The 26,630-nt window shown below is 40.3% G+C and overlaps 1 protein-coding gene across 1 annotated transcript in view; it reads left to right on the forward strand.

The window, feature by feature from the left end:
- Positions 1-26,630, forward strand: part of KLHL14 (kelch like family member 14) — a 165,230-nt gene that overhangs the window by 19,809 nt on the left and 118,791 nt on the right. The window contains exon 3 of the mRNA XM_078685674.1: positions 22,473-22,594. Coding sequence (XP_078541800.1) covers positions 22,473-22,594 — 122 coding nt within the window. The remainder of the gene's footprint in view (positions 1-22,472; positions 22,595-26,630) is intronic.

Raw genomic sequence — 26,630 nt, forward strand, 5'->3', positions numbered from 1 at the left:
ATCATCTGCGTAGGTGTCTATTTTGATCCCATATGGCAAGATGATATTTGCCAGTGGCTACATATACACATTGAATAGTGTGGGGCTCAGGGAGGATCCCTGAGGGACTCCATAGCTGAGTTCCAAAACTTTAGAGGTGGCTTCCACTGAGAAAACCTGGAGGGTCCTATTCTCTAGGTATGACTGGATCCATTTGAGCGCCTCCTCTGAGACGCTTCTCCTCCTGAGTCTCTCCCCTAGTAAGTTAAGGTTCACCGTATTGAACACTGAGCTTAAATCTAGGAGGATGATGGCTTCTGCTCCCCTTTGATCGAGGATCAGTTTGGATCGAGTTATAATTTTAACATACACACATATACATGGCAACACCACATATAAAGCAGATGGGGAGGTAAAAGGCCAGGGACACACAAGAAAACATGCAATTCATTTCCATCAGGGGATCACAGAAAGTTGGCAAAAGTGTTACCTTTTTGCCACAATGGGGCAATGTATATTCAACATCTCTACCTCTTTTATATATTTTTCTAGCTTAAGCAATTCAGCCACTTTAGTTTCAGAGACAAAGATGTTTAAAACTCCTAATTCCTGCCCCTTGAACAATGTATTCTTTCTTTGATGTATTAATTGACTTACTGATAGGTAACCCCTCCAATAACCCTACTACTACAGCATGATTTAGCTGGGATGAATCAGGTTTGGAACCCATCAACTTCCCAGGTGAGGTTTACCATGTTTCCCACAACATTATGATAGCAAAACTCTTCAGAAAAAAATCGACTTCCTTGTTATCCTGCTTGGCTCCCCTGCTTGCTAGATTGTAAAAAATTATTTGTATCCTCTTTCTCCATTCCCGAGAATCACTATGTATGCTTCATGTGTTTCTGAATCTAGGTCTGTCCCCAAAAGCAACCCTGACTCCTTACCTTTCTTTTTTATCTTACTTCCATTTTTAGTGTGGTTCTTTAATTTAATTCATGCTAAATGGAACATCAAATGACTCGGGTGTATTCTTTGGTCTATTGTACATGACTGATTTGATACCCTTTAGTTCTTTTCTTTTAACCGCAAGGGTTATAGTTGTACCTTGTCAAGGAACACCTACTTCAGAGAGCTTGTGAACTGTAGCTTCCACTCTTTCAAATTTTGGTTTTGGTTTTTGTGGGGCTGTGCTATCGGCTTGAAGCCATTTTGTTCACTTGAGTATTCCTCTATTTCTAATTTACCAGGCACGGTTTATCTTCCTCCTATGTCATGATTCTTTTAACTGCCAGCCTAAAGTATTCCCTGGTGGCCAGGTCACGGTTGTACCCTTTGACTTTCGATTCTGTGCCATTTTACCATATTTCTGTTTTGTTCCATTCTCTTTACTCTGTCCGGATCATATACAATTTTCACTTGATGGCATGGGCTTACCAGAGGATTTTTCTTCATGAGATATTCTTACAAAGAGGAGTCCCCAAGTAATATCCCTATACATCTCCATTCCCTTGACCGTTCTGGGAACTTCATTCTTTTGACAGTCTTTAAGTCTGACCATCACACTGCTTTGCTCTATTTGTTTACTCAACCACTTATTCACCATTGCTGTAAAAAATTTCATTTCAACTCCACACCCTTTATTGGCGTTATTATGAATGCATATGTTTCTTGTATCTTTAATAGAGTATTTTCATTTATTAAATTCATATACCTCAGTTAAAGATCCCTTTTCTATTAGGAGCTTGTATGCTACTAGCCTCCACTTTTCATCATGAGGGTCACAATCGACATTTCGTACAAATTTCCAAATTCATGGTGACGAGTCAACCTGTATAACACTGAAGGATTTGGTTTTACTATACTTCCTTGAATTCCACTGCTATCACCCACGAGTACTTATTTGGATGCTTTTTCGGCCTTCATCACTTTTGCTCCCTTGGAGTCAATCAATTTGTTCCTGCAGTCCTTCCAAATTACCAGCATTTACTGTTTACCTTCCCCCCATGCTTGTAGCTGAAGTTGAATATTCTTTGTCATTAACTTCATTTTTTCCAGTCATATTTGAGTGGCTCTCCTTTTTTTACCTTCTTCTTCCTTCCAAACTTGCTATGCTTTCTTATTTTTTGTCACAAAACAGGGCTATAAGAAATGTCTCATATCCCCTTGTGGAACCTGAGCAAACTATTGTTTATAGTGAGGTGTCATTCAGAAAGGCATTTCAAACTTTAACGGTATATTCAATAAATTACATTGACAATTAATGAAGAGAAAAAAATAAAGGCCTAAAAACAAATGAACCAAAGCACCATGTAAACCAAGCTTTGGCAATTCATTAGAAACCATCTTCACAAATATATATATATATATATATATATATATATATATATATATATATATATATATATATATATATATATATATATATATATATATATATATATATATCAAACAGGAAATAACATGCTAATTGCAAAGAAGGTGAATACATGGTGCAAAGTGATACAGAAAAGGTTACCCAAACATGTTAAATAGACATAGATAATGCCTTGGATTCAGTGACAGTGCTTCTTTGCTGCTGTATTCCAAAGGAGAGCTGATGCTGTGTCGGTGGTATACAGTGCTATGAATGATGGTACATGTATATTAATGCTTCTTGATCTCTCATTGTTACTTGACATAAAGGACCATGCTGTGCTCCTATCTATTCTATCCACTTGTGTGGGTATTAAGGAGACATACTTGAATTGTTAATTTCCTACTATTTTGGGGATCCCCAGTTCATTACGGCTGCAGACTGTGGGTCACACGTGTGCACCTGCAATGTAGGGCAACCAAGGTTTCCAATTGTAAATCGTTTTTTTCTTTATGTAGGAGTATGCCTATGTCGTAAGGTGTCACACTTGATGGACCTTCACTGCCCAAAGATTGTATTGGTGCCATTGAATGCTGTATGTTTTATTATCTATATCTTCACATTCTTCCTCTCCCATTCAGCCCTGGCTGTCCCTGCTTTTTTGCCTTGGCGTCCATTGGAATCCGCACCAGTGGTTGACTCTCTTGGTATCTTTCTTCATTCTTTGTCACTTACTTTACATTTACAAACGTTACCAAGCTCATGTTTTTCTACTCTCTCTGTTGAGAACCATAAGCATGGACGTCATTTTAGGGTCGCGAGGGTTTGCAACTGCGACCCCTGGCTTACCCCTTGCTACCCCTGCCACTGCTTTTGCAACCCCTGGCCTCAGAGGTGAAACAATCAGTGCCTACAAAACAGGGGCAGCTCTTCCTAATGGACGCTGGTTGGAACTCCACTTGCCTGGTTTCGGTAAAAAAAAAGTATTATACAAATAGTAAATAGTTGTGTAATAAAAAATGTAGTGCATTAGCTGGATAATTGACCCATCTGTAAGCTATGGTAAGTAAAAATACTGTTAAATGTATGTTGCATGCATGCTGGCGGGTGATAGTGTGCTGTGTGCACAGGAGTGTGTGAATGTGTTAGTATGTGTAAGCATGTGTGTGTGAGTCAAAGTGAAGGTCAAGCGGCATGTGATGTCACTTCAGCTACCCCAGCATTTTGGTGAATTGACATCCATGCCATTAAGCCTTTCATTTCTTCTGATTTTTTTATCAATAATCCAGGACTGATTCTTATAAGACTCTATGATTATTTATAATGCTCTTCATATTGGTCATCACAATGCTGTCTTTCATTTCGCATGATAATTGCAAGATAATTAGTGATTGTAACCAATTTTTGTTAAGCACCGCAGTTTGCCCCTGATTCAATATTCAAGCGAATATGATTGATGCTTTCAATTACTTTATTCTCTCAAATACTGTGTATGTGGAGGAGAAGATGTAAATTGCCACTGGAACGGGATTTAGGAGAAGCCAGGATTTATGTTACTTACACACGATGTGATTACGCAAAGAAAAGTTGTGAAACCAGTAGGTAGGCAGGGCTATACAGCTCCGCACAGCAATGAGTTTTCTGAATCTATAATTTTGTTGATTGCTTTAAAAATAACTTGTCTGCGGACTTGTTAAGGTTTGATGAATTTGATGTAGCAGACAGCTGTGTGTTACTGTCTCTCAACCTTGTTGGTTGGAGTTTACCCATTTGCTACAAGTTTAGAGAATACCGCTAGCTGACAAATGGAGTTCTGTTCTCTGTGAAGTAGTTTAACATGTTTGTTGATTGTTCAGGTTTTGTCTCTAGGTGACAAAAGGAAAACAAGCTACAGCTGTTATTTGTGTAGTTTGTCTGATGAATAAATTTATGAAAGACATGTCACCTTGCCAACCACTGACACAGTAACACATTTTCAAATTCTGTATTGCGCTAATATTGAGTAACAAACAGGGTGTTGACCCAATGTAAACTTTACTGTTGCACACATCATTTGGCTTGTTCCAGTGTATGATTTAAAGGGAACATAGAAATACCAGCGCTGGATTGGATGTTCAGGTTCTGACTAGGGAGGTACTTATGATGCCCTGAGAAGGAATGTATCATATCAGTATTACATCAGGTTGAGAAAGTACCATTACATTCCTGGTTACATTGGGAAATAGTTGTTGTTTTGTCTTGAGAAGCTGAATAAGGAGAAAAAAACAAAACCCAAGGATCTGGCTGTGTGACTCAAACATGGTGTATGAGTACAGATTGGTTTACTTGGTTTGTTTATTTGCTTTGTGTTGAATAATTGTGTAACGTATTTAAGAGCATAGACGGCACTGAACAGTCTTTCACAGTGAAACTCTCTGGAACACTTTGTGGAGATTTGCCAGATTTCTTTCCTGATTCTTTTTAGAATTGTTTTTTTTTTTTTTCCCTTATGTACCGTCCAGATTCCTGAGATCAGGAGATCAGGAACTACTATGTGTTCCCAGGGCCATGAAGGCAAGAAAGGGGGGAAGAGCCCTATCGGTAGCGGGTCCAAAGTTGTGGAACCTACTCCCGAAGGAAATTAGAGTATGTAGGGAACATTTCCCTTTTAGGAAAAAACTTAAAACATTCCTCTTCAAATCTCTAATTGACTGATCTCTTGCCGATCTCTTGCCGATTTCATTAAAATGTTGACGAGTCTTTCTGTTCTCTGGTTGTGGCCTAAGGCGCGGAGATATTCCTTCGGGAATCGATTCACAGCGCCATACAAACCTGAAAATAAAATAAATAAAATAAATAGAAAGACATCAAATATATACCTGTTTACACAGGCATATAGTAAAGCATGATAATACAACAAATACACTGAGTAAAAAAAGCACAAGTGATTTAGGGTCATAAGTATGAAAGTTAATTTTGCGATTCTCAAATAGCGATTTTGAGGGAATCGCTATTTGAGAATCGCAAAATGCTATGTATGTCGGATTCGCAAATAATTTTGCGAATCCTACATATTCCTTAATTGCGAATCGCAAATTGCAATTCGCAATTAAGGAATACCTCCCCATTCATTCCTATGGGCCTAGAGGCCCATAAGATTGAATGGGAAGACATTCTCAATTTGCGATTCTCAATTAGAGAATCGCAAATTGAGAATGCAATTTCAAGGGTGCCAGGGTGTCAAAAGGACACCCTTTTGCACCCCTGAAATGTGCATGAGTGCCCATGTGGCACACATACATGCCCTAAGACAATGTATGTGTGCCACATGGCACTTTGAAAAATGCAAAAAAGTGCATTTTTCAAAGAAATCGCAAAATTACCACCAACTTGAAGTTGGTGGCAATTTGCGATTCCTTATAGCCAAATTGCACTTTTTCTGGGTCTCATACATTGCATTCAAGGAATCGCAATCGCAAAATAGGGAATTGCAAAATTGTGATTTCTTATTTTGCGAGGCTGTTTTGCTTACATACATACCACTTAGCTATTTTGCGATCATAAATGGCGTTTGCGATCGCAAAATTGCCTTCATACAAAGGGCCCTATGTTCTATAAGTGAAATTGCACCAAAATCAAAGGAATTATTTTGTATTACTAATTCTGTGCCTGTTGTATAAACCCAGCGACCAGATCATATTATAGAAGTCCCCATGTCTTCAAGTCCACAAGTGGCATTGCAGCTTTTATCTAGACTAGGCCTTAAAGCAAGATGTAGGAATCACAAACACTTAAGGGATTATGTAACTTTTTCTATCTATACAGTGTAGATGTTTACCTCGTCTGACAACCCCGTTGTCTGAAAGAGTTGTTGCTCTGGTGGTATGGACTTATATCTTCTTAAATCTGCTATGAAAAATCAATCAATCGCTGGACACAGTTCAAACAAGTAAAGGGAAGGCTACATCAGTCCAATTCTAAAACGTTTTGAACAGCAGAACTAGTTTCCATAATATTGATGAACACATGTCCACCTATATCCCCCCGTATGCCATTGTGCATCAGAAGGGGAGCGTTATGAAAGCTGGTTGATGGAGTTAAAGATCAGGTGTGGTACTGGAGGGATTAACAGGGGGGCACCGCAGGTGCCCCCTCGGCCACCAACCGGAGGCTACAAAGGAAAGAGGGCCCTGCTCGGGGGCCTCAAGCACACTTTTCGACAGGGTTTCCATGTCGGAAAGGCCGGCATGGAAACCCTGCCGGAACCCGTGCATCGTAATCCGAACGGCGTAAACTGCCATCCGTTTGGATTACAAGCCAGTTCCGACTGGCCGATGGGCTCCTTGAGCCCATTGGAAGCCAGTCGGAATGACCAGTCAGTTTCAATTCTGACCAGCTGAAAACCAGCCAGTCGGCATTGAAACTGACGATGTCGGTGGGGGGCCTTAAGACTGACATCATAATAGGCCCCAGAGTTTTTACTACTTGAATAGTACTTTGTAAACCAACCCTGTGTATTAAAAGGTTGATTCCCAAATGATAACTTGCAGGGTTGTCGCAGGATGACCTGGCTAATTATCATTCATTAGGCAGGTTGGCCATGATTGAACTGCTATCACAGGGATGTTTTCCTTCATGGTGCAACAGACCATCATCCCTCTGATTGCTTTTCAAAACAGAAAACCTTTTTTGTTGAAGCAACCCAGGTTCTTTGAGGAAACCCGGGCTGTTTCTTAAAAAGAAATTTTTTTTCCATTTTGGAAAACGTCAGTGAGAGCAGGTAGTGCCCAAGGGACCACTGCCAACTCCCACTGAAGCTGCCACTTTGATTTCCAAAAGGGAAGAGGTTCAATGGGGACCCCTTACTGTTTACAAACCAGTTACCACCCAACTTTTGAGAAGGTAATAAATAAATGGTTAGAGACCAGAAATACAGTTGCAAACCATTGATACATACCTTCTCGACTCACAATTTGGAAGGAACACCCTTAACACTCTCCGTTCAAACTTCACTTCGATATGGGTTATCAAACCCATTTTGCAATTCAGAAAGGTTTCTGAATCAGAAAATGGGGGAGTACAGCAGAAAAGGTGATTTATCGGTCACAACTCTCATGATTGAGGGTCGTGGATGCTACATCAATACATCAGCGCCTAAGTAATAAAGGTTAGAGTAGACAAGAAGTAAAATAGTGTACGAGGAAAGCTGACAAAGTGGAACACTGAACCACAAAAAGACTAGCATCTTCTTGAGCTCTTTTTTACTCTTATTAAAAATATTTGTGTGTCTATTGAGTGAATAGTTTTTTCCCAGCATCCTTCTAGATTACAATGGGTACTAACCACTTCCATGCTAATGACAAGGTCAGCTCGTCATGCAGTTTACTGGAGCTGTGCTTATGACGAGTTGACCTTGTCATGAACAATGGGAATTCATGAAGTTTAGCACCCAGCGGGAATTGCCTTAGCAGGCAAGGTGTTATTATATTAGTTGGTGGGGTGACCGTGTTGGTGGTGGTCTTATTTTTGTGTGGGTACCATGAATATACTCTACGTTGACAAATATTTATCAGCCCTGGTGTCTGGCATTCGGTTGGGTGGCAAAAGAAACTCTTCTGATTTATGGAGGAATTGGTAAATGTTCTGAATATTCATCCCAGTGGTGGATTCTGTAGCGGAAGTACCTCCACTATTCTACCCTCAACCTTACAGTGGAGATAAATCCACCGGAGGATTCTCCTCAGATGAAGACCACGCCCATGGATTACTTAATACTTTTTCCACAGATCACGATTGTCCCTTTCCATCCTATGTTGGATCAGACCATGGTCTTAACAAATGAATGTATTTGCTTTGCGTGCTTCATTCTAAGACCCTACTAAAATGAATCATTCTGCATATGCTGCATCCCATAACTAAAGAGTTACTTGCACCGGTCCAAAACTGGGCAGAAATTGGGACACCATTTTGTACAGCTCATTTCCCTTCCATCTTGGGTAGCCTTTATTGTGAAGGCTGAGAGTAAGAAAAGCTACTTTTAAGCAGAGCAGTACAGCTGTTGTAGAAACAGTTTTTCCACCATGACCTTCCAGTCATCCACAAGTCTACTCCAGAGACTGTTCAGCGTGGTAAAAACAGGCTTGTAGGCAGTGTCTGAAAATACTAACAGAAGTACTCCATGTGCATTTACTGAGCAGATTGCTGGTCGTCAATTCAGTGAGTTTTTCACATCTGCTGTCGGGAGCATTGTGGGAAATATGTAGCCTAATCTAGCAACATTACAAGATACAGCACTTTATTAAGGGTTCCAGCAGTAGGTGAGACAGTGGCCAACTGCGCAAAAGAGGAAGTTTTTGCATTATAGTGCGACCACCTTCTCCCTTTGCAAAAAGTCACAATCCGCCTATCTGATGAGTATTAAGGCCGCAGGAATTAGATTACACATGTTTGGACAGAGGCCTGTATCAAACAGCTGAGATCTCTCTCTGAAGCATCTACATTTACAATATGTGTGTACTGCATCATCTGTTTTTTAAAAGAACCGAGGTCACAATGCCATAAAAAGTAGCATGTTGGGAATGCGATATATGGGGCGTGCATGTATTGGTTTCTGAGACCACTATTTTTACCTCTCGATGTCTACAGCCTGCACAAGTAGTGTAGGTAAACTGTTACATTTTTATTATTTACTCTACGAATTTTTCCCGCTTTAGCAGAGGGATGCCATTCTATACTCCGCAACTACACAATGTTTGCAAAGCATCAACACTTAATTTGAGCCTGTGGTTTCCGGTGTTGAACACTAGCACTTAATTATCAACGCCAGTGCTTGTGACAGTCTGCCACAAGGTGGCGGTGTCTGGCTAATTTCGAGATGTCCACAACAACAGTTAATTATTAATTCAATATACATTAAAAATGAAAATAACCTGTCGCCTATGCCTTCTTATAGCTTTGGTAGCCTGAAATATTCTGAACTGCCACACTTGTAGGAGTGTGATGGTTAGTAGTTTTGTTGTTACTATCACCAGCAGCATGCCAGGGCCAATGTGTGGTCAAGCTGTAGTGGCTTCCTGACGAGAGTCCTGGCACTTATGTTTTTTTGGACAAATCAAGCACTGCAAAGTATTTATGCATTCCTTTGCTCTTGTGAAATTAAATGGGGAGGGATGCATCTTGGCTGCTAGCTTCCCCATGCCACTCGGAAGGGTTTGCAGTGCTTGCATTGCGATTCATAATGCCCATTGCAAATCTCGATGAAGGTGTGCATTGCAAATTGTGACTATGTATTTGCAAAGTCAGTTGCACTAGCTTTGCAAATGCAAAGCTGTTAGAACATCAGGCCCATAGCTGTATAGAAAGTGTATTAGTATTTGTGGTGGCCAGAAAGTGGCAGTACATGGATATAGTAATTACTCCGCAGGATACCCTTCATTTTGTATTATTATGCCCGTTTTATTCATTGCCCAGGCGCCGATTTTTAGTTAGTTTGCTGAAAATGGCTAAATTTAAGCATGCTAAGGTGGCCCTATTATATTTACAAATGGCCCAAGATCCCCTGACCCTGCTCTGTATCACGAACTTCTTGAGGTTAGCAGTAAAATTGAGAGAGACAAGAGGGACCTGCTGAAAGAAGCCCCAACAAGATCATGTGTAATATGTGGGGGTTTGATGGGGGCTTAATGAATTGCAATCGGAATAGCTTTTGTGTTTTCTTGTAAACTGCATATTATTGTCATTTTAAATTGTAGTTTTATGGTAATCTTGTAAAATGCTGAATAAAGTAAATATATATATATATATATATATATATATATATATATATATATATATATATATATATATATATATATATATATATATATATATATATATATATATACACTGTGAATGTAGACATGTAGACTGTGTATTCATATGAGCATTTCCATTTTAGTAATCGACATGTTTATTTTAGTAATCTCTAGTATAGATGGATACTTTTAAATCTAAAAGAAAAAGTACTTGAATCATGCATAGCTTTAGTTATTACTCTTTGTCCCCATTCCTGTTTTTTTTGCTCCCAGTCTCATTAGTTTGGCAAGGCCGCCAAACTTTGGTGAGGCTCATACTGCATAATGACAAGGAGATGTAGGCAAACGGCATACAAGTGGTCGGATGCTGTTTTGTGTACATATAATTGTAATGTGGAAAAGACAACAAGGATGTTTCAAAGATCCTTGGAAAGCAGGAGATGAGAGAAGTTTGGGTGCAAGGAGGGGGGTGAGTAGATGCTTGACTGATTGAAAAACGTTTATTCTTCTGAATTGTTGGCAGTGTTAATCTTATCAAACCAGGAGAGCTTCTCGTAGACATCAAGCTGTTCCTACCTCTAGAGGCCGTATCACCTGAAGCAAGGCCTGGGATCGCAAAGTTAGGACCAGTGGTTAATTTGTAAAACAAATAAGTGCGGGGGCTCTCGTTAGGAGGCAACTTGCACCAGCCCATTTCTCCTGTTAGCTCCGCCTAAAACAGAACCAACTACTAACCATGAAAGTAGGGAGCAGATGTAGCATAATGGCCAGAGCTGCCAACTTCGGAGCTGGGGAATCAGTTTCGGATGTCAGCTCAACATCCTGTGATTCTGGGCAAATCACGTAATCTCCCCGTGCCTCCCATATACTAATGTGTCCTTAACGGCGCCAGTGTTGAGGATTTTCTGCCTGGGCTGAGTACCGGAAACCACCGGCTCAACTTAAGTACTGGTTAAGACCCATACTCTGCCACAGTTCTGGGCTGTCCAGTTTCTTAAGTAGTTGAAGAGCTTGATCAGTGCTATTTTACCACCATAGACATTGGTAACTTGTTGCTTGTGGTAGGAACTTTCAAGGCATGTTCTGCTTTTCCTGGTACTATAGTAGCATTTGTTTATATATTTAAAGTAAACTACAGAGCATAACACAATCCCATACACAAAGCAACATAACATCACAAAATATGATACAGCTTTTCTGACCAAATAGTCAAAAAAGAATGGAACACAATGCAGCACAATGTAAAATCACATGGCAACAACGGCACAAAAACACAGCAACTCAAAACACGACGGAATACATCCCCATCGTCACACAATTCCACACAGCAAATGTGCACCGACGTTCTTGTCACATGTTAGCACTTCCAGAATTTTTTTTCTCAGGGTTCTGGGATAAAAGGTGTTTGATGCCTGAATTTCCCACCATGGACATGAAATAGCACCACAATGGTTTGTGATCTGCCCCATTTTTTTTGTGCCCGATGCCATCTTTAACAGCACATACACCGCCCTCAGTCCAGTCTCCGCAGCAGTCAGTGCGCGCTACCTGCAAACTGATTGAAAATCTTCTCTCTGTAATCTTTATAATCCATGACGACTGCACCACCCCTTTTATCAGCGTTTCTAATGACTCTGCTCCTGCCTTGTATTGTATCAAAACTGATGTTCTGAATATTAACTTTCGAGCATCCTTCATATGCTGTTGGTGTTTTGAAACAATCATTACCTCCATGTCTTGCATAATGTGTAGTTTGAAACCTTTTTTTTACCATAGTTGGATGAGATTTTATTATCAGAATATAATGCTAATAGGTACACCTTATTCTTTCTCGCAAAACTGAGCATCTTTACATACTTGCCACCAAACTGCTAAGAGGTTTTTTTGCCGGCATGTTAACGGCTTCATTCTAAATTGGGCTAAATGGTAGGAAACCGATTTTTGCGTCCAGCTTTTCATTGTGCGACCCTTAAGGGATAAGGACAAATTCTTCTCATTACATAGCGTTAGAGTGACCATGTCTTCAAGGTCCTATCTGGAGGAAATTACGAATTGAAAACTATGTAACAACGCTCATACTGTGTGCAAATTAGTTGCAAAACCGTCTCTGTGTGTTTTTCTTCCTTTTGCTCTGCAGATATAATGAGGCACACAGATGACCAAGCACAGTGCGCAAACTCAATATTTTTAAGGGTGTCTTAGCACTAGATATGACAGGGCAACCTGGAATGTGGCCGCAAGACTTCCTTAAGCATTTATACTCCGCCACTTCACACCTCAAAAACTTTATTTAATACCAGGTCTGTGGACATTTGATGTGGTTTAACAGGGATGACAACAAATGGCCCAGCAGGCTTATAGTTTTCTAAGGTGGAGAAGTGTGGCTCACTGGTTAGAGGAGGCAGACCCTGAAGCAGAGGTCAGACCCGGGACCAGGGTTCAATTCCCGACGCGCCAGGGTCTTGAGCCCAAATATCCACGGACTCGATAATTCTCGTTTCGGTGCCTACTCGAATCACGGGTTCACACTCTGCAGCTCTGGGCATTAGCTGCTTAATCTCCACTACGGCCCCCCGCGGCGGGATGCCTGGCTTTCACCTTGGGGATGCCCAGTACGGGTATCTCACAGGGAAAAAGCCAGGACGGGTTCCCAAGGCAAGCGCCGAGATGCCTACGGGTAATCGAGCGCTATATAAGAACGCATAATAATAATAATAAGGACCTTGGGCCAGATGTACAAAATCGTGTGTTTGCGATTTCCTAATAGCGAATTTTAGCGATTCGCTATTACGAAATCGCAAACTGTGATGTCCAACAGGGTGTTCGACACTATTAGTGACGCACAGTGGGTCGGTGTGGCAAATGGGCCTGTCTCAATTCATGAGGCAGGTCGCAATTTGCAACCCATTTTGAAGGACTACAATCACAGGGATAGTGGCCTGCTGGGTTCAACAGACCACCATTTCTGTGATTTCTTTTTAAATAAAGCAATGTTTTGTTTTGTAATGCAGCCCATTTTCCTTGAAAGGAAAACAGGATGCATTTGAAAAAAAAAATGAAAAGCTGCCATTTCATTTTTTAAGAGTAGGCAGTGTTCCGTCGGACCTCTGCCTACTGTTAAAAAATGTTGGCGCCCACATTCACTCGTTTGCGAATGGATTACCACCAATTTGAAGTTGGTGGTAACTGCAAATGTTTTGCACCTGCATTCCCGGCTGCAAAACCTTCCTACATACCAGTGCAACTCACTATTAGGAAGGAACGCCCTTAACTCGTAATAGGTTAACGACTCGCAAAATAGGGTTGGTACATGCCAAACATTTTCCCGGTCTGGACGTTTGCAAGGGTTAAAATGCTTTGTACATCTGGCTCCTTGTTCTTAAGCACAATGAAACATGATAAAGGCTGTGCCTTACAACAGATTGTAACCGCAAGTGTGTAAAATCAGCAAAATTGAGTGAATTACGAAATGAGAAGCTCAAACTGTAGCAGTACTGAGAAGTGGTGGCCCTTGTCATACTCGAAGCTGCATTCATGGTGGAGAGGAGGCAGCTGGTTATGTATCCAACTATGTCCTCGGATTGGTAGGCTGGGTTTCTGGTTTGAAATAAATTCATGGTCAGTGTACATAGTATGCAAGGGCATGTCTTGGTGTTTCACCCATGGCACCAACAGGGCCATGAGTTTGGAGGTTGGAAAAGTGAGTCTTAGGTTTTCATATCTTGAAAGAGCTATTGTTTTCCCCCTTAAACCGGCGATCTTGAGCCCTGGCCTCTTTAAAAGATTTTTCATGGCAGTGGTATAACTGTTAAACACAGCACTGAACTTCTTTCTGTCATACCGTGGTTACTGGCATTGTCTTGACCAATTATGGAACACATTAGATGTGCGGCGCTCAATCAATCAAATTAAACCGAACTTGAAACTGAAGGTTGGAGAGGACAGTCTACATTTAGACTGTAAATCCATTTCTCTACAGCGTCCACTTATAGTCTGTTGTCGAGGTACTCTTCATTCTAAATAAAAGACCGGTTCTCTCTGTTATTGATCCAGAAATTCGATCATCTTGAATGAGATTGTGATTTGCATTGCTTACAATGGGAGGTGTTCAGGGAAGTTCTACAAGAACCTACAGATACAATAGAGTCTGTTACCACATTAGAATTGCTTCTGTAGGTTACTTTAACATACACATAACGAAAGTTGTAAAGGCGTGGGCAGTTAAACAATCATACACCTATGGTCTCTATTCAATGGTTGCAATAAACCCTCTGTTTCTTCTATTACTACTGAGAGAACCATACAGACTACTGGTAAATAAAAAAGTATTTTACAGTTGTGTGCAGCATTTTCTCTGGCTCATTAGTGAGTCCACCGTTATGGGACAGTGTCTGTCCCGGGTACAACTGTTGGGTTTCTATTCTGTGTTTTTTTCCCTGCGTTTTATATGGCACAAACTAGACCCGAAAATATCAGAGCGCTTTACATGAGCACCAGTTGTGTTACTGACAGACACATTCATTTATGCTAGGCACGGGGAGATTAAGTAATTTGCCCAGAATAACAGGAAGTTGAGCTCCCCTGCCGAGACTCAAATACGGTTCCCCAGCTTCGAGGTTGACCGTTCCAGCTGTTAGGCCTCACTGTTATACACAAATTGGACTGACCAGATGATCTCTTTGCACCCTTAATTCTCCACTGATAGCTTGGCAAAGCTCAAACCAGAAGTTGGTAGAAGGTCTGGGACTCATGTTCCCTGTGACACGGTATTAGCACATAATACAGTGTCTCCACTTAGACGTATATCTTTCAAATTAAACATCCATTTATTTAGTGAAGAAAATATGGAACCGTTAAAATACTGCACTCCAAATAAACCAGAGGTTATTTCACAGTTTTATTTTATTGTTTATGTAGGAAAATGATAGGGTTGTTTTACCATTAGAATCTATGGGCAATGTTATCTTCATCAGCATCAAATGCATTGCTTATTAGCAAAAATTGTTAGAATACATAAATATATACGGTATAATAAAACATACGGGTTGATAAAGCTTTATTTTTTAAAGAGTTGTAAAACTTTACAGTCTGCCAACCTATTGCAAACACAAGGCGCTCATAAAAATAGTTCTACAATGTACATATGCAGACAAAGGCTTTTTAACGTTTAAATAGTACTCATTTGACTTGACTAATATACTTTACCAATCTGGCAACCAACTGTGGTTAGGGGGAATTTAAGCACACAAGATGTTATGCCCCATCTTGTATTAAAATGTGATTTCACATTTTTCATTACTGAGTACTGGACAAATGTAAAGTATATAGCTTAGTAGTGTTTCCTTGTATTTATTTCAAAGCCTGCACATGTCTCAGTTTTCTACCTCTAATTCCCATGGGGAACTGATTTCCAGAATATTGAATTGCACACACCTTAGTTTTAGAAACCCGAGTCAGTGATCTTGTTAAAGTGAACCCTAAATCAGTTCGCTTGCATTTCTTGAATTCAGAAATATCTTGGAAATAAGAATGCATTTCAGGTTGTTGTTTACCATTGACCTTGAAATATAAATGAGGGATTTGTGACTCAGACGTTATCCTTACCCTGGACAACATAAGAGCACCAAGTACATTTAATGTATCACAAGGTGAGTGTTTCATCGCTGCCTTGTGTTAGGTGAAGTAAGACGATGGAGGTAATTTCCTATATCCTTAGTACGTTCTATACTAATACACAGTATTTCTTACAAATTTCATAAAGTTAGTTTTAGCTGTTGACATGCGGATTGCTTGCATAATGCCTTTTAGAAAAAGCAGCTAGTAGACATCCTTCCTATGTTTTGTGTTGTCATAATATAACCTTATAGCCGGCCGTAGTGGTCTATACCGCCAATAAAGGCCCACTCCATTCTTAAAGGCCCGAGCCAAAGGAGAGGGCCTTTAATAACAGAGCAAGATTTTAATGCCAGTATAGGCCGGCTGACTACAGAGGGTTATAAGGTTATAAGAGCATTCCGCCACTAGGAATTTAAATGCCCTCAGGCTTCTTGAGGCCTTTGTTCACAGCAACAGCTGTGAAGAAGTACTTTGTAATGTTGGAGCTCCGGGCTTCTACCGGCCATTAGAAGCCCGGCTCCATTGTTTTCAATGGAGTTGCCAACATTCCAATGTTCTAATGATGATGAGACACAATAGAGATTTGAAGCCCTTTGCCTTGGGGTGGTACAGCCTACACTACAAGGATCTCTTTAATTGTATTCACAATCTTTTGCTAAGTGAATTTTCTGTGCCATTAAAAATATGCTTTCTATTTTAAGGCGAGGGTGAGTGTAGCGTGATAAGGAGGAGGGGCAGATGAAGGAGAGGAGAATTTGGTAAAGAGTTGTAAAAACTTTTAAAGAGGACTTGGGTAAGGGCAGTCAAAGACTGCATCATCTATAGGATATAACACTCTAGGAAGTCAAACTTTGATTTAAGCAATCTTCAAATATTCTGCATGCTATGTTTTGATGTTTGACCTTATTTGACACAGTTTTAAAAGTGCTAAACTATAAGAAAAACACTCAGTACAACTCAGTTCTTTTGCTAAATATGTTTACTTGCTAATGTTTTGAAGAGAAAACACGTTTCAAACATCATTCTGAGAAGTCTGGAAAATGAGAGAAGCTGGAAAGTGGCAGAAACTAGAATTCTTCAATTGTCTCTTTCCAGATAGACCCAACTTTTAAAAAAGCATTGGAAAAGCCAATAAGTGTCAATTCACTTTGGCATTCGGTGTGGTGGGTACCCAAGGGGTCGGTGGGAATGGATAGCAAGGGGTGGGTAAGTTGTGGTAATTGGGGTGAACAGGTGGGTAATGGGACAACAAAAAAAAGCACTAAGAAGCAGCCAGTGCTGGCAGATTCATTGCAATTTTTTTTTCTTCTGGAATGGTGAAAAGAAACATGGACGGGAGGGAGGAATGGGGGTGTTAGGCAGAGAAGAAACAGGGGCAAATAGAAGGGATGAGAAGAAACAGGATGGGGTGGATGGGGGAAGATAAAAAAAAAGTGCTATGACGCAGCCAGCGTTTACCACATCAAAAAAGAAACCGTACCTGAATCATAGTGCATGCAGGGGATGGCCAGCAGAGGGACACAAATTAAATGTATTTAATCTGTGCTTGGTCCATGTGTCACCGAAAGAAAAGGAAGTGACACATGTCAAGTGTAGCCCAATTAGAAGTCCGCAAAGAAGAGTGACAATGCTGCAAATTAATGGCAAGTAATGGGCTGGTTCCACACTCATTATAGAATACAGGAGTCTTGCAAGCTAGAGATCATATGTAGAACATGTTCATGCAGGTGAGATCTAAAAATGCAAGACAAAGACACCAGGGAGCCAAACATAGCTGCCACATTCAGCTTGACTCTGCCCTATCTGTATCCACTATAAACATTACACTAGATTCCAGGTTACCTGTTGAGGACTAAAGTCAGCTTCAGGGTTTACGCTGTCACTTCCACCTTTTTCTTTAACTTTAGGGCTCTGCATGTTCTTCCGTATGTGAATATACTGTGATGTTTACTCATTGCTATTGTGAGCAGACATATTTCATATGGATTCAGCTAGCATAGTGCAAACAACAATTAGTCAAGAAAAGATTTTGCTCCATGGATAATTATGTGATTTTCAAGGACAGCAGAAGAGAGTATCTTTGTACCAGGATACCTGTTCGTATGGCACACTGTAATCACAAAAGAAAACTATAAACTAGTGTGCTGATTTACTCCTACATAATATTACATCTGTATGGTGGAAAATAATAAGGCACAAAATCTGCTCCCTCAGGCAGGGATTGGCCCTTCCAGGACAAGGAAGCCCTGGAAAGTTTTTGAACCCCCAACAAACTCCTAAGCTTGTGGGCACTCGCAAACCTTTCCTATGCATATTCTTAAGCTGTATACTGAAGGAGATTCATTCAGGTTAAGGGAAAAAGTAGATCCATGCTCAAACCGTAAATGGGGAGAGAATACACCTAAAATTGGTATGGGTGTGGAGGAGGAGATATCTGCTTAAGGAGAAATATTTTCTCCAAGGATTGAAAATTGGCATGTAGAATAACATTTAGTTTTCACAGTTACCGAGTTGTAAGTTTATACTATGTAAAACCATGCATGCAAAAAGATGCCCACATAGGCTTAAGTGGGAATTCATAAATGAATTTTGGAACTCTACTTGGGAAACTGCAACAGTTGCATATTTTGTGATTTCAAGAAAAAGGTAAATTCACTCCAACAGCATGAATAAATGTATGGGAATAGATTTGCATTTTTCTTTTTGAATCGGGCCACAAATATTTTAGACCGTATATTTGACTATTACATCCACACCCAATATATTCCAAACTTGGGCCCAGATTTACTAACGTTTTGTGCTGGGTTGGCGACACAAAAGTGAGGCAAACCCCATGCACAGATTAGGGTTGGGATTTACTATCCAACGTAAACCAGGATTTGTGTTGGAAAGTATCCCAAAATGAAGCAAAGTTGATCTATGTGCTACTTTGCCACAAGGAGGGCTTGGGGGAGTTCTGTGGGTGGTACCTGGGCAGTCCAATCCTACCACCCATTAGTTCTGATTCAAATCCCTATCTACGAACATTTGTTGAAAGGGATTTGTGCCAAAACCTTACGCCTCCTCGAGGTAAGCATAACAAGGAGAAATCTTTCATTTCTTTTCTTCTTATTTTCCGAAATGTACATGTGTCTCGCATTGTACAACCCACAAACAAACTGGGGAAAGCTTTAAGGGATAGTTTATTCATTGGAAATGTCTCCCTCCAGTGCAAACCTACGCTTTAGAGAGCACACACATCCTTGCACTATTGCACAAGAGTGTCTGCAGTGTATCATGGGTTTGGCCTGTTGGACAACATACCTGTACTCACACCATCAGCCACCAGCCACACCGCCACCATTACACATGGGAATTATCACTAGATTAAACATATTCTTACCCGGTCATAATGATCTTTAACCAAAGATATGACACAAGGGTCACCATTTTGATGTGTTGTTTTGTGGTCATTCAAGGGAGTACATTGGTGCTGAAAATACACTGCCCATGTTAACTGTAATTCACGCAACAGAAGTTACTGTTATGATGACTGTATGTTTCTGCTGTTTGCAACATGCAAGAATTTTTTTTTTTATATATTTTTTTTAAAAGAGTGTCAGCGGTGGCACATGGCAATCAAAAGTATGCAAACGGTGGGAGAGAAAAAATATTGAAAAAATGCACCGTATATATAGTAAATATGATGCAATTTTCTCTCTTTTATCCTTGGCAGCGCAGTAACTCTAGTTGCTTCTCTGAGGGGCGTCAAATATTTGTAAATATGGGCCTATGTGCCTTAGAACAGATTCATAAACTACACCCTCATAAGTTACCAGCACAATGGTACCGACTGGAACGGGGACCATTAAATATAAACCTGGTACTTATTTATGACCCATGACCTCTTAATCTAATCCGGATTCTTAGATCTTATCTTTGGTTTATTAGTGTATTTCCATGTTTCTGCCCAAAAAACATTTGAACCTCAGGCCTATTGACCAGAGGCAGAAACTTTATAATTTCACTCTGCCAACCTATTTACCATTCCAGCAAAAAGGGGAAGATTTGGAAAAAAAGACTTTCAGAACTATATCGAGAACATTAAAAGCATAAACCCCATAAACGCATTAGCCTAAAAAATATCTAGCTTTTTACTGTTTAAAATAATCCACAGGCAACAGATGTACCAAACAGTTTTTCTCAAAGTTCAGAATACTTGTACAGCCACCTTGCTGTGTTCTTGAAGAGTATAATACCAAGATGTAGTGTAGTATCTGGGGCCACCCAGCTTAGCACCTCCCACAGGCATGGATAGGGTCTTAGGAACCATTGGGCAGGCAGAAGGCCAACTGTCAACACAGTAAGAGCGGAAATGACGTTGTAGGTAGTGTTGGGAGGCAAATGTGGATTAGCATAGGGGCGGGATGAGTAGCAAAAGACCCTGTAGTGCACTGTGGTTGCTGGTGTAAATCATTGTGTCTGATACATAATGTAGAATGGAATGTTTTTTAGTGTTTGATCACACTTATGGACCCACTGTGGTCATTCCTATCATTTGATCAGATTGATAAGTAGATTATTTTATCTAGCACATAGATGAGAGCCCTTGACAAGTTTTTAGACTATCTATTAACTTTGTGTATCTCGCTTTTCACAGAAATATGACCTCACTTGGGTGTGCATCACACTGTTATGTCATTAATAACTCTTGCGCCTCAAGTACAAGTATTCAAGATATCTAGTGTTGCCCTAATTTGGTAACCCCTCCAACGAGGATTCCCGATTAAAAAACTCCTTAATAACTACCCACTCTGATGATCATTGCGAAGTTCCTCGGATACACAGTTGATGGGGTATTGAAAGTTTCAAAGCTAGTCCGCTCGAAAATCTACATTTTTTTTTAAATGTGGGTAGCCATACAGTGCACAGTTTCCTGTAGTTAAGAAAAACATGGTTTGCAACAGTGAGGACATTTTCCAACTAACACAGGAGGGCACAAGATTTGATAGGGGTCGGAACTAGTGCCACATGGCAGCCATTTGTCCTGTTCCTGGCTCTGATTCCCCACACTCCTGCACAAAGCCCATCCGCACATCACTTCCTGACTTACACCCATGTTTGGTGGACATTATACGTCCCATATGTCAGCATGATTTTTTCCACGAAGTTTAATATTTAAATGCAGACTTTTCTGTTTACAGCACAGAAGATGCAGTCCCATATAATCCATTTAGAAATGTTTCTTCATTCTTTCAAGTATCTGTATTGCAGTTTATATTCTAGATACACTCACGACAAGGCAGTACTTCCGTAGCAAGGCCCAATGCCACACTGTCACGCCATCCTCCACTGGCACCAGCCGGTGATAGAGGGAGGGTCCTTCTTCCAGAATCACAGTTTCTTCCTCCAGGATGTCCACCAACCAACATCATGGAGCAGAGAAAGGTCTTGGGGCGGGTAGTTAACATGGTCAGGTGTCATAAAAAAACTGCAGCTACTAATTAAAGGCTGAAAATTGCGAGTCTGAAAAAAGGCTACCCATTTTGAAAACCAAATTATATATACAGATATGATAAGTGACGCCAGATCAACATATTGTGTACTGCATATGTTGGACATACTTTGGACTGAATGTCTTATGTCTTTTAAATATTGTGCTCCAAACGTTTTGGAGCGCAGAGCTTTTATAATAGTGCTATATTCTGGCAGAGTTGTCACTGAAAGTACTATGTGTGACTGGGGTCTCACGGCCTACCCGTTTGAGTCACAGGTCTACGGCAGCCATTAGCGTCGTGAACAGGAGGGCATTCATTAGGTCTGGCGTTAGAGGCTGGGACGCACATTAAGCTGCCTGCGAGACATGGCGCTCATCTACTCCGGAACTGCCAGGCAGATTGGGAATTGCTGTCACGGTTAATGGCGGCGGATTTCCAGCTCATGAGGAGTGGGCCGTCTCTCCTTACAGAAGGTGCCCCCGGGGGAAATGGGGCGAAAGTAAAACACGGGCAAGGAATTTAGAGTGACTTTTCACAGCTGAGTGGGTCCACACGGCCTTATGAGTGCCTCACATTGGCAGGTCCCAACTCTGGAGAGGGTCTAAGCAACAGTACGGTCTCCGCGCGCTCATGGTGCTGAGGCAGCCGCCAAGGCGCGGGTCAAGAATGTCAAGGGAGGGTAAGGAGCTGTGTTAAAAATAGGGAACCGTGGTAAATTAACAAAATGGCAGAAGTGCATGCATGTAGACCTTAATCTGCAAGTTTTATCACACACTTACTATTCATGCATGTGCACTTCATTGTCTGAGGAGGGAGTTGGCTCTCACACGCGACGTATAACCTTAATTCTTTCAAGGTTCTTTGAGTGTAGAATGGCTCATAATAATGATTTTGACTAATAAGATTTTTGACATGCAACTTTAATGCTTAACCTTACTACAACTCCAGAGTATTTCATGTGTAGTCAACTGTAAAAAAAGGGATGATTTAAAGGGATAATATAAGAAAAAGGTCATTCAAAACGAACCTCTAACAAATTGCATAAAAGGGAGCATATTATTCCGCAAGTAGAAGGATGTTCAGCTTTCCTGATCATTTTCCTGCTTCCTTCCTCAAAACAAGCCATAGGTCTGGCAAGGGGGAAAAGGAAAAGGGAATACAGAGAATAATAGTACAAGGTTGTGTTTGGTTTTACATGGTTCTTCTGTAATCAGTTCTGCACTCTATGTCTGAGGTTATTTACCACAGTTTCTCCTTCTTTTTTGGGTGAAGAATTCGATCCAACAAGAAAATGTTGTTGCTGGTTGGTGGATTGCCTCCTGGGCCAGACCGGCTACCCAGCAATCTGGTGCAGTACTATGATGATGAAAAGAAGACCTGGAAAATACTGACAAGTAAGCATGTTATTGATAGCTGACTTTGTAGTGTTGATACCTGTTTAGAAATTCACATGAAAAAGGTACAAAGAATAAGTGTTGCTTTGAAGGATGGAAGTGTGGTGTGCCTTGCGTCTACCTATCTGCTTGTCCTTCATTCTATTTTGGTGCCTAGCTATCGATCTACTAGTATGCATCTATATCTATATATTTGTATCACTTCACCGGTCATTGGCGATGTCTTGTGTATGTCAATGTGTTATAAGGCCAAACAAATATTCAGTGTCTATGGGCCACATGTATCATTATTTCAAATAGCGATTACCTAATTGCAATTCTCTGCAAATAATAATATTAATGAGGCAGGTCGTAATTTGCGACCCATTAGGAATAGCTAAAATCGCAGTGATGCTGGCCTGCTGGAGTCAGCAGGCCACTATGTATGTGATTGCTTTTAAATAAAGCAATCGTTTTTTTTAAATGCAGCCCGTTTTCCTTAAAGGAAACCAAGCTGTTTTTAAAAAAGAAAACTTCAAAGTTTTCTTTTCATTTTTTAAGAGCAGGTAGTGGTCCTTGGGACCACTGCCGCCTCTTAAAAAAACATTTTTACGAACATTCACAAAGGGGAAGGGGTTTGGTGGGGACTCCTGCCGGTTCGTGAATGGGTTACCACCTACTTTATTAAGTGGCAAATTGCAAATGTTTTGCGATCTCATTTTGGTCACAAAACATTCCTACATATTGCTGCGATTCATTTCAGGAAGGGACTTTCTAAACACGCCCCTTCCTAACACTGAATCAGTATGTATTCACTCCAAATTGTGATACGGTAACATGTTACTGAATCACAAATTGGAATTCATACATACCAAAAATATTAGAAAGTTTAGATAGAGAGGCTGTGTAAACAGTTGACAATGGCAATTTGCTTCTTTGAATTTAGGGCAGTACTAGCAGGTTTCCACTTGTTTCTTGCTTTCACTCATTTTGTGGGCCTCTTTAGTGGTGTGCCTGTAGTTGTGAGTGTTATCTGTTCACTTTCTCATGCAGTTGGTGAATGTCGGGAGCCCCGGTAGAGTCCTACATTGTTCTGGTCGGCCCTCGCTCCTGTAGAGTGTTTGACTGCACGTGATTTCCCCAATGCAATGGGATTCGGGTTAGAGTTACACTGGTTATGATTCCCCGTCCAACTTCCTGAAGGAATCAAATCTGACTTTTTTGTTTGCGCTCAGCAGGCGTATGTGCCCCAGACCTCCCAGAGGCACGAGCCACTGCATTTGTCAATAAAAACTACATTTTAACTGTCAAAATCCCCCAAAGCTACATGGGTAAAATAAATGACTGAATCTGCCACATAAATCAAACTTATATTTTGAGAAATGTACTCCTGTTGACAACTTGTGTTTAAACTGTCGTTGTTAGCCTGTGTCTAAAAACATATCATCTTACATATACATAGAGGTAAGTTATGTAATCCAGCCCATGTGGTTTATATTTCTTTTTTTTCAAATAGAAGACATTACCAATATTTTTGTAGTGAGGAAAGTGAGATATTTAGCGCTAGAAATTATGATATACTAAGCAAGGAGAGGATTTGATGGGTTAGTAAGTGATATATTGGCAAGAGGGAAAGTCCTTTAAAAATTCAAACGTGAATACTTGAGTTGCAGAGATGGCAGGCTGAAGCAAATTACATTTCAAAAAGTGTCAGATTGTCTAGGAGAGCTGGCAGTTGGAAGACTTCATATATTTGCCTGTTACTTGGGGTATTGCAGCTTTGAATACCAAAAGGTTTATACAGTCACTTAGTTTGATGAACTACCACTAAGGTAAAATAAATAATACCTGCTGTATAGGGCTTTCAGATGTAAAAAGGTATTTAGTGCAAGGACTTAGTACGATAATATGCATTCCCTTAAAGTTATGGTTAAAATTGCACTCTTACATTGCTTGGTGAAAGATGTCTTATTATTGCATGTTTTAACATGTTTTCTTGGGTACATCAAAGGAGCCGTGCGTCATTGGACAATAATGTATTTCACTTCCCGTTTATTTCTACGCTTGAATTATCAGTTTTTCACCTATAAGATTGTCTATCACCACCAGGAAGAACTAGATTTCAATTTGTTGCATTTTTCTGCACATTGTAAGATAATATTCTTTAATAAAATGTATATCTACAACATGGCAGCCTTCCACCATTGGCTTACGTTTATTTTAATTCCTTTTGATCAGTATCTGCTTAAATATATTTTCGAGGGTACTGCACTATTTCAGGAACCATATTCAACCTACTCAACAACAGTCTGTGATTTCGGAGTCCCTGGACCAATTTAAAGGAACATCCAAACCCAGACCTGAGTTGCAACCCGGAGCTGCTTCATTGTTTAGCAAGGGCAAAGTGGATGCAGGTTTTGCACCCTAGACATTTTAGTGGTAGTTCACATACACAGATTGCATTATCCATAAAATGTTGTATTGTATTGCTTTAGGGTCTATACAGTGCTTCTATACCCCTTGTGAGGCCAAAGGAGTATTCTGTGTTGTCGAGTAAGTAGTGACTCAGTATATATAGACTAGACAAAGGCACTGTGCGCTCTGATTTTATCATGTTCCCAGGCTCCTTTAAACTGTATAGTTGAGAAGTATTGGTTGTAGGTTGGACTATTTGGGAAAAGTTAGTGTTGCGAAGAGTATAAGAATAGTCACAACTATGCATACAGGTGCTTACATTGCTTTGCATAGATATTGTTATAAACAGAAGTTGCCTTAAATGTCGTCTCTATGGTGCTGGGTTTCTAACACCATCTTGGGCAAGGTTGGAAAGAAGAAACACAAACCCTCCAATAATATCTTGTTCACCAAGTGGTGCTATTAGATTTAATGCACAAGGACAGTGAGAACCATTGTTAGTTTTTTTATACATGACAAGGAAATTGTAGAATATTTGTAACATTTTTACTCTTGAAATCACCTTAATTGCTTTTAACGGCCGGTGATTGTGTTTTTCTTTTGCTTCTGTAATTAAGGCCAGGGATGTCATTGGTGTTTGTAAAGCTGAAGATTACCTATATTACAGGGAATGGCAGCCCAGCTCTACTTGTGACACTGCTATTCCATTGGGGTGTCCCCCTTATATTGCTTTGTGCCACATCCTGACCTCAGGTCTTATGTGATCTTTGGGAAGTTCAGAGATATATTGGGAAACATGTCAAGTTTTTGTTGACTCGTAGTTGTGAACTGTCATCCACTGAGGTCTTCAGTTAGAGTTTTACTATATATTAAATTGATGTAGAAGAACATGTATTGATAGTAACTGTTTGCAGTTTGTGGCTGCTTTTTAGGACGAAGCCTACCAGAAAGCACAGCTTTCTAGTTTGCTGAAGACATCTTGGGGACATTTAGAAAGCTGACCTAGAAATTCATTCTCCCTGTTGCTTACCATTGGCTTTGGGGGTTATAACTCACATTTTCTGGCTTTCTGTCTGCTGGGTTTATTTGCTGTAGGTGGAAGTCCAGCTTGAGCTTTCGTCCTTTTGTCCAATTCTTGTTTTCAGTATTATTACATAAAATTGCTTTCTTTAAACGGGTCTTTAAATATTGTTCCTATCTTGTCACATTTGCTGTGCATTCAAAGACAGAGGTCAAATGTCAAATTCTCTTTTCCGAGGGAACTTTTCTTTCTCAGACTTCACAATCAGAGAATGTATCTGTCAATCCTGCCGAGTATCCATGTAAGAGGAGAGGGTGTAGGATGTACTTTCTTCTAGCACACATATCAGAATTAGTACAAATGAAGCAGATTTTATTGCAATTCTAAAGTTTGGTGGAAACAAATACTTGAATATGATCAAAGCACATCAATACCCTAGGTGATGATATTTGCAAGCATTATCGTTTGTTCGCACTATAACCATATTTTGGGGCTAATGCAATGGTCATTTCAATTGAAAACGCGTTGTTTGCAATAGCAGTGCTCCACCACACCATGCATACTCCACACTACGCCACTCCACTCCACTCTATGCCCTTCTCCACCCTATGCCACGCCACT

This window comes from Lissotriton helveticus, chromosome 4_1 (genome assembly GCF_964261635.1).
Source record: "Lissotriton helveticus chromosome 4_1, aLisHel1.1, whole genome shotgun sequence".
NCBI classification, from domain to species: Eukaryota; Metazoa; Chordata; class Amphibia; order Caudata; family Salamandridae; genus Lissotriton; species Lissotriton helveticus.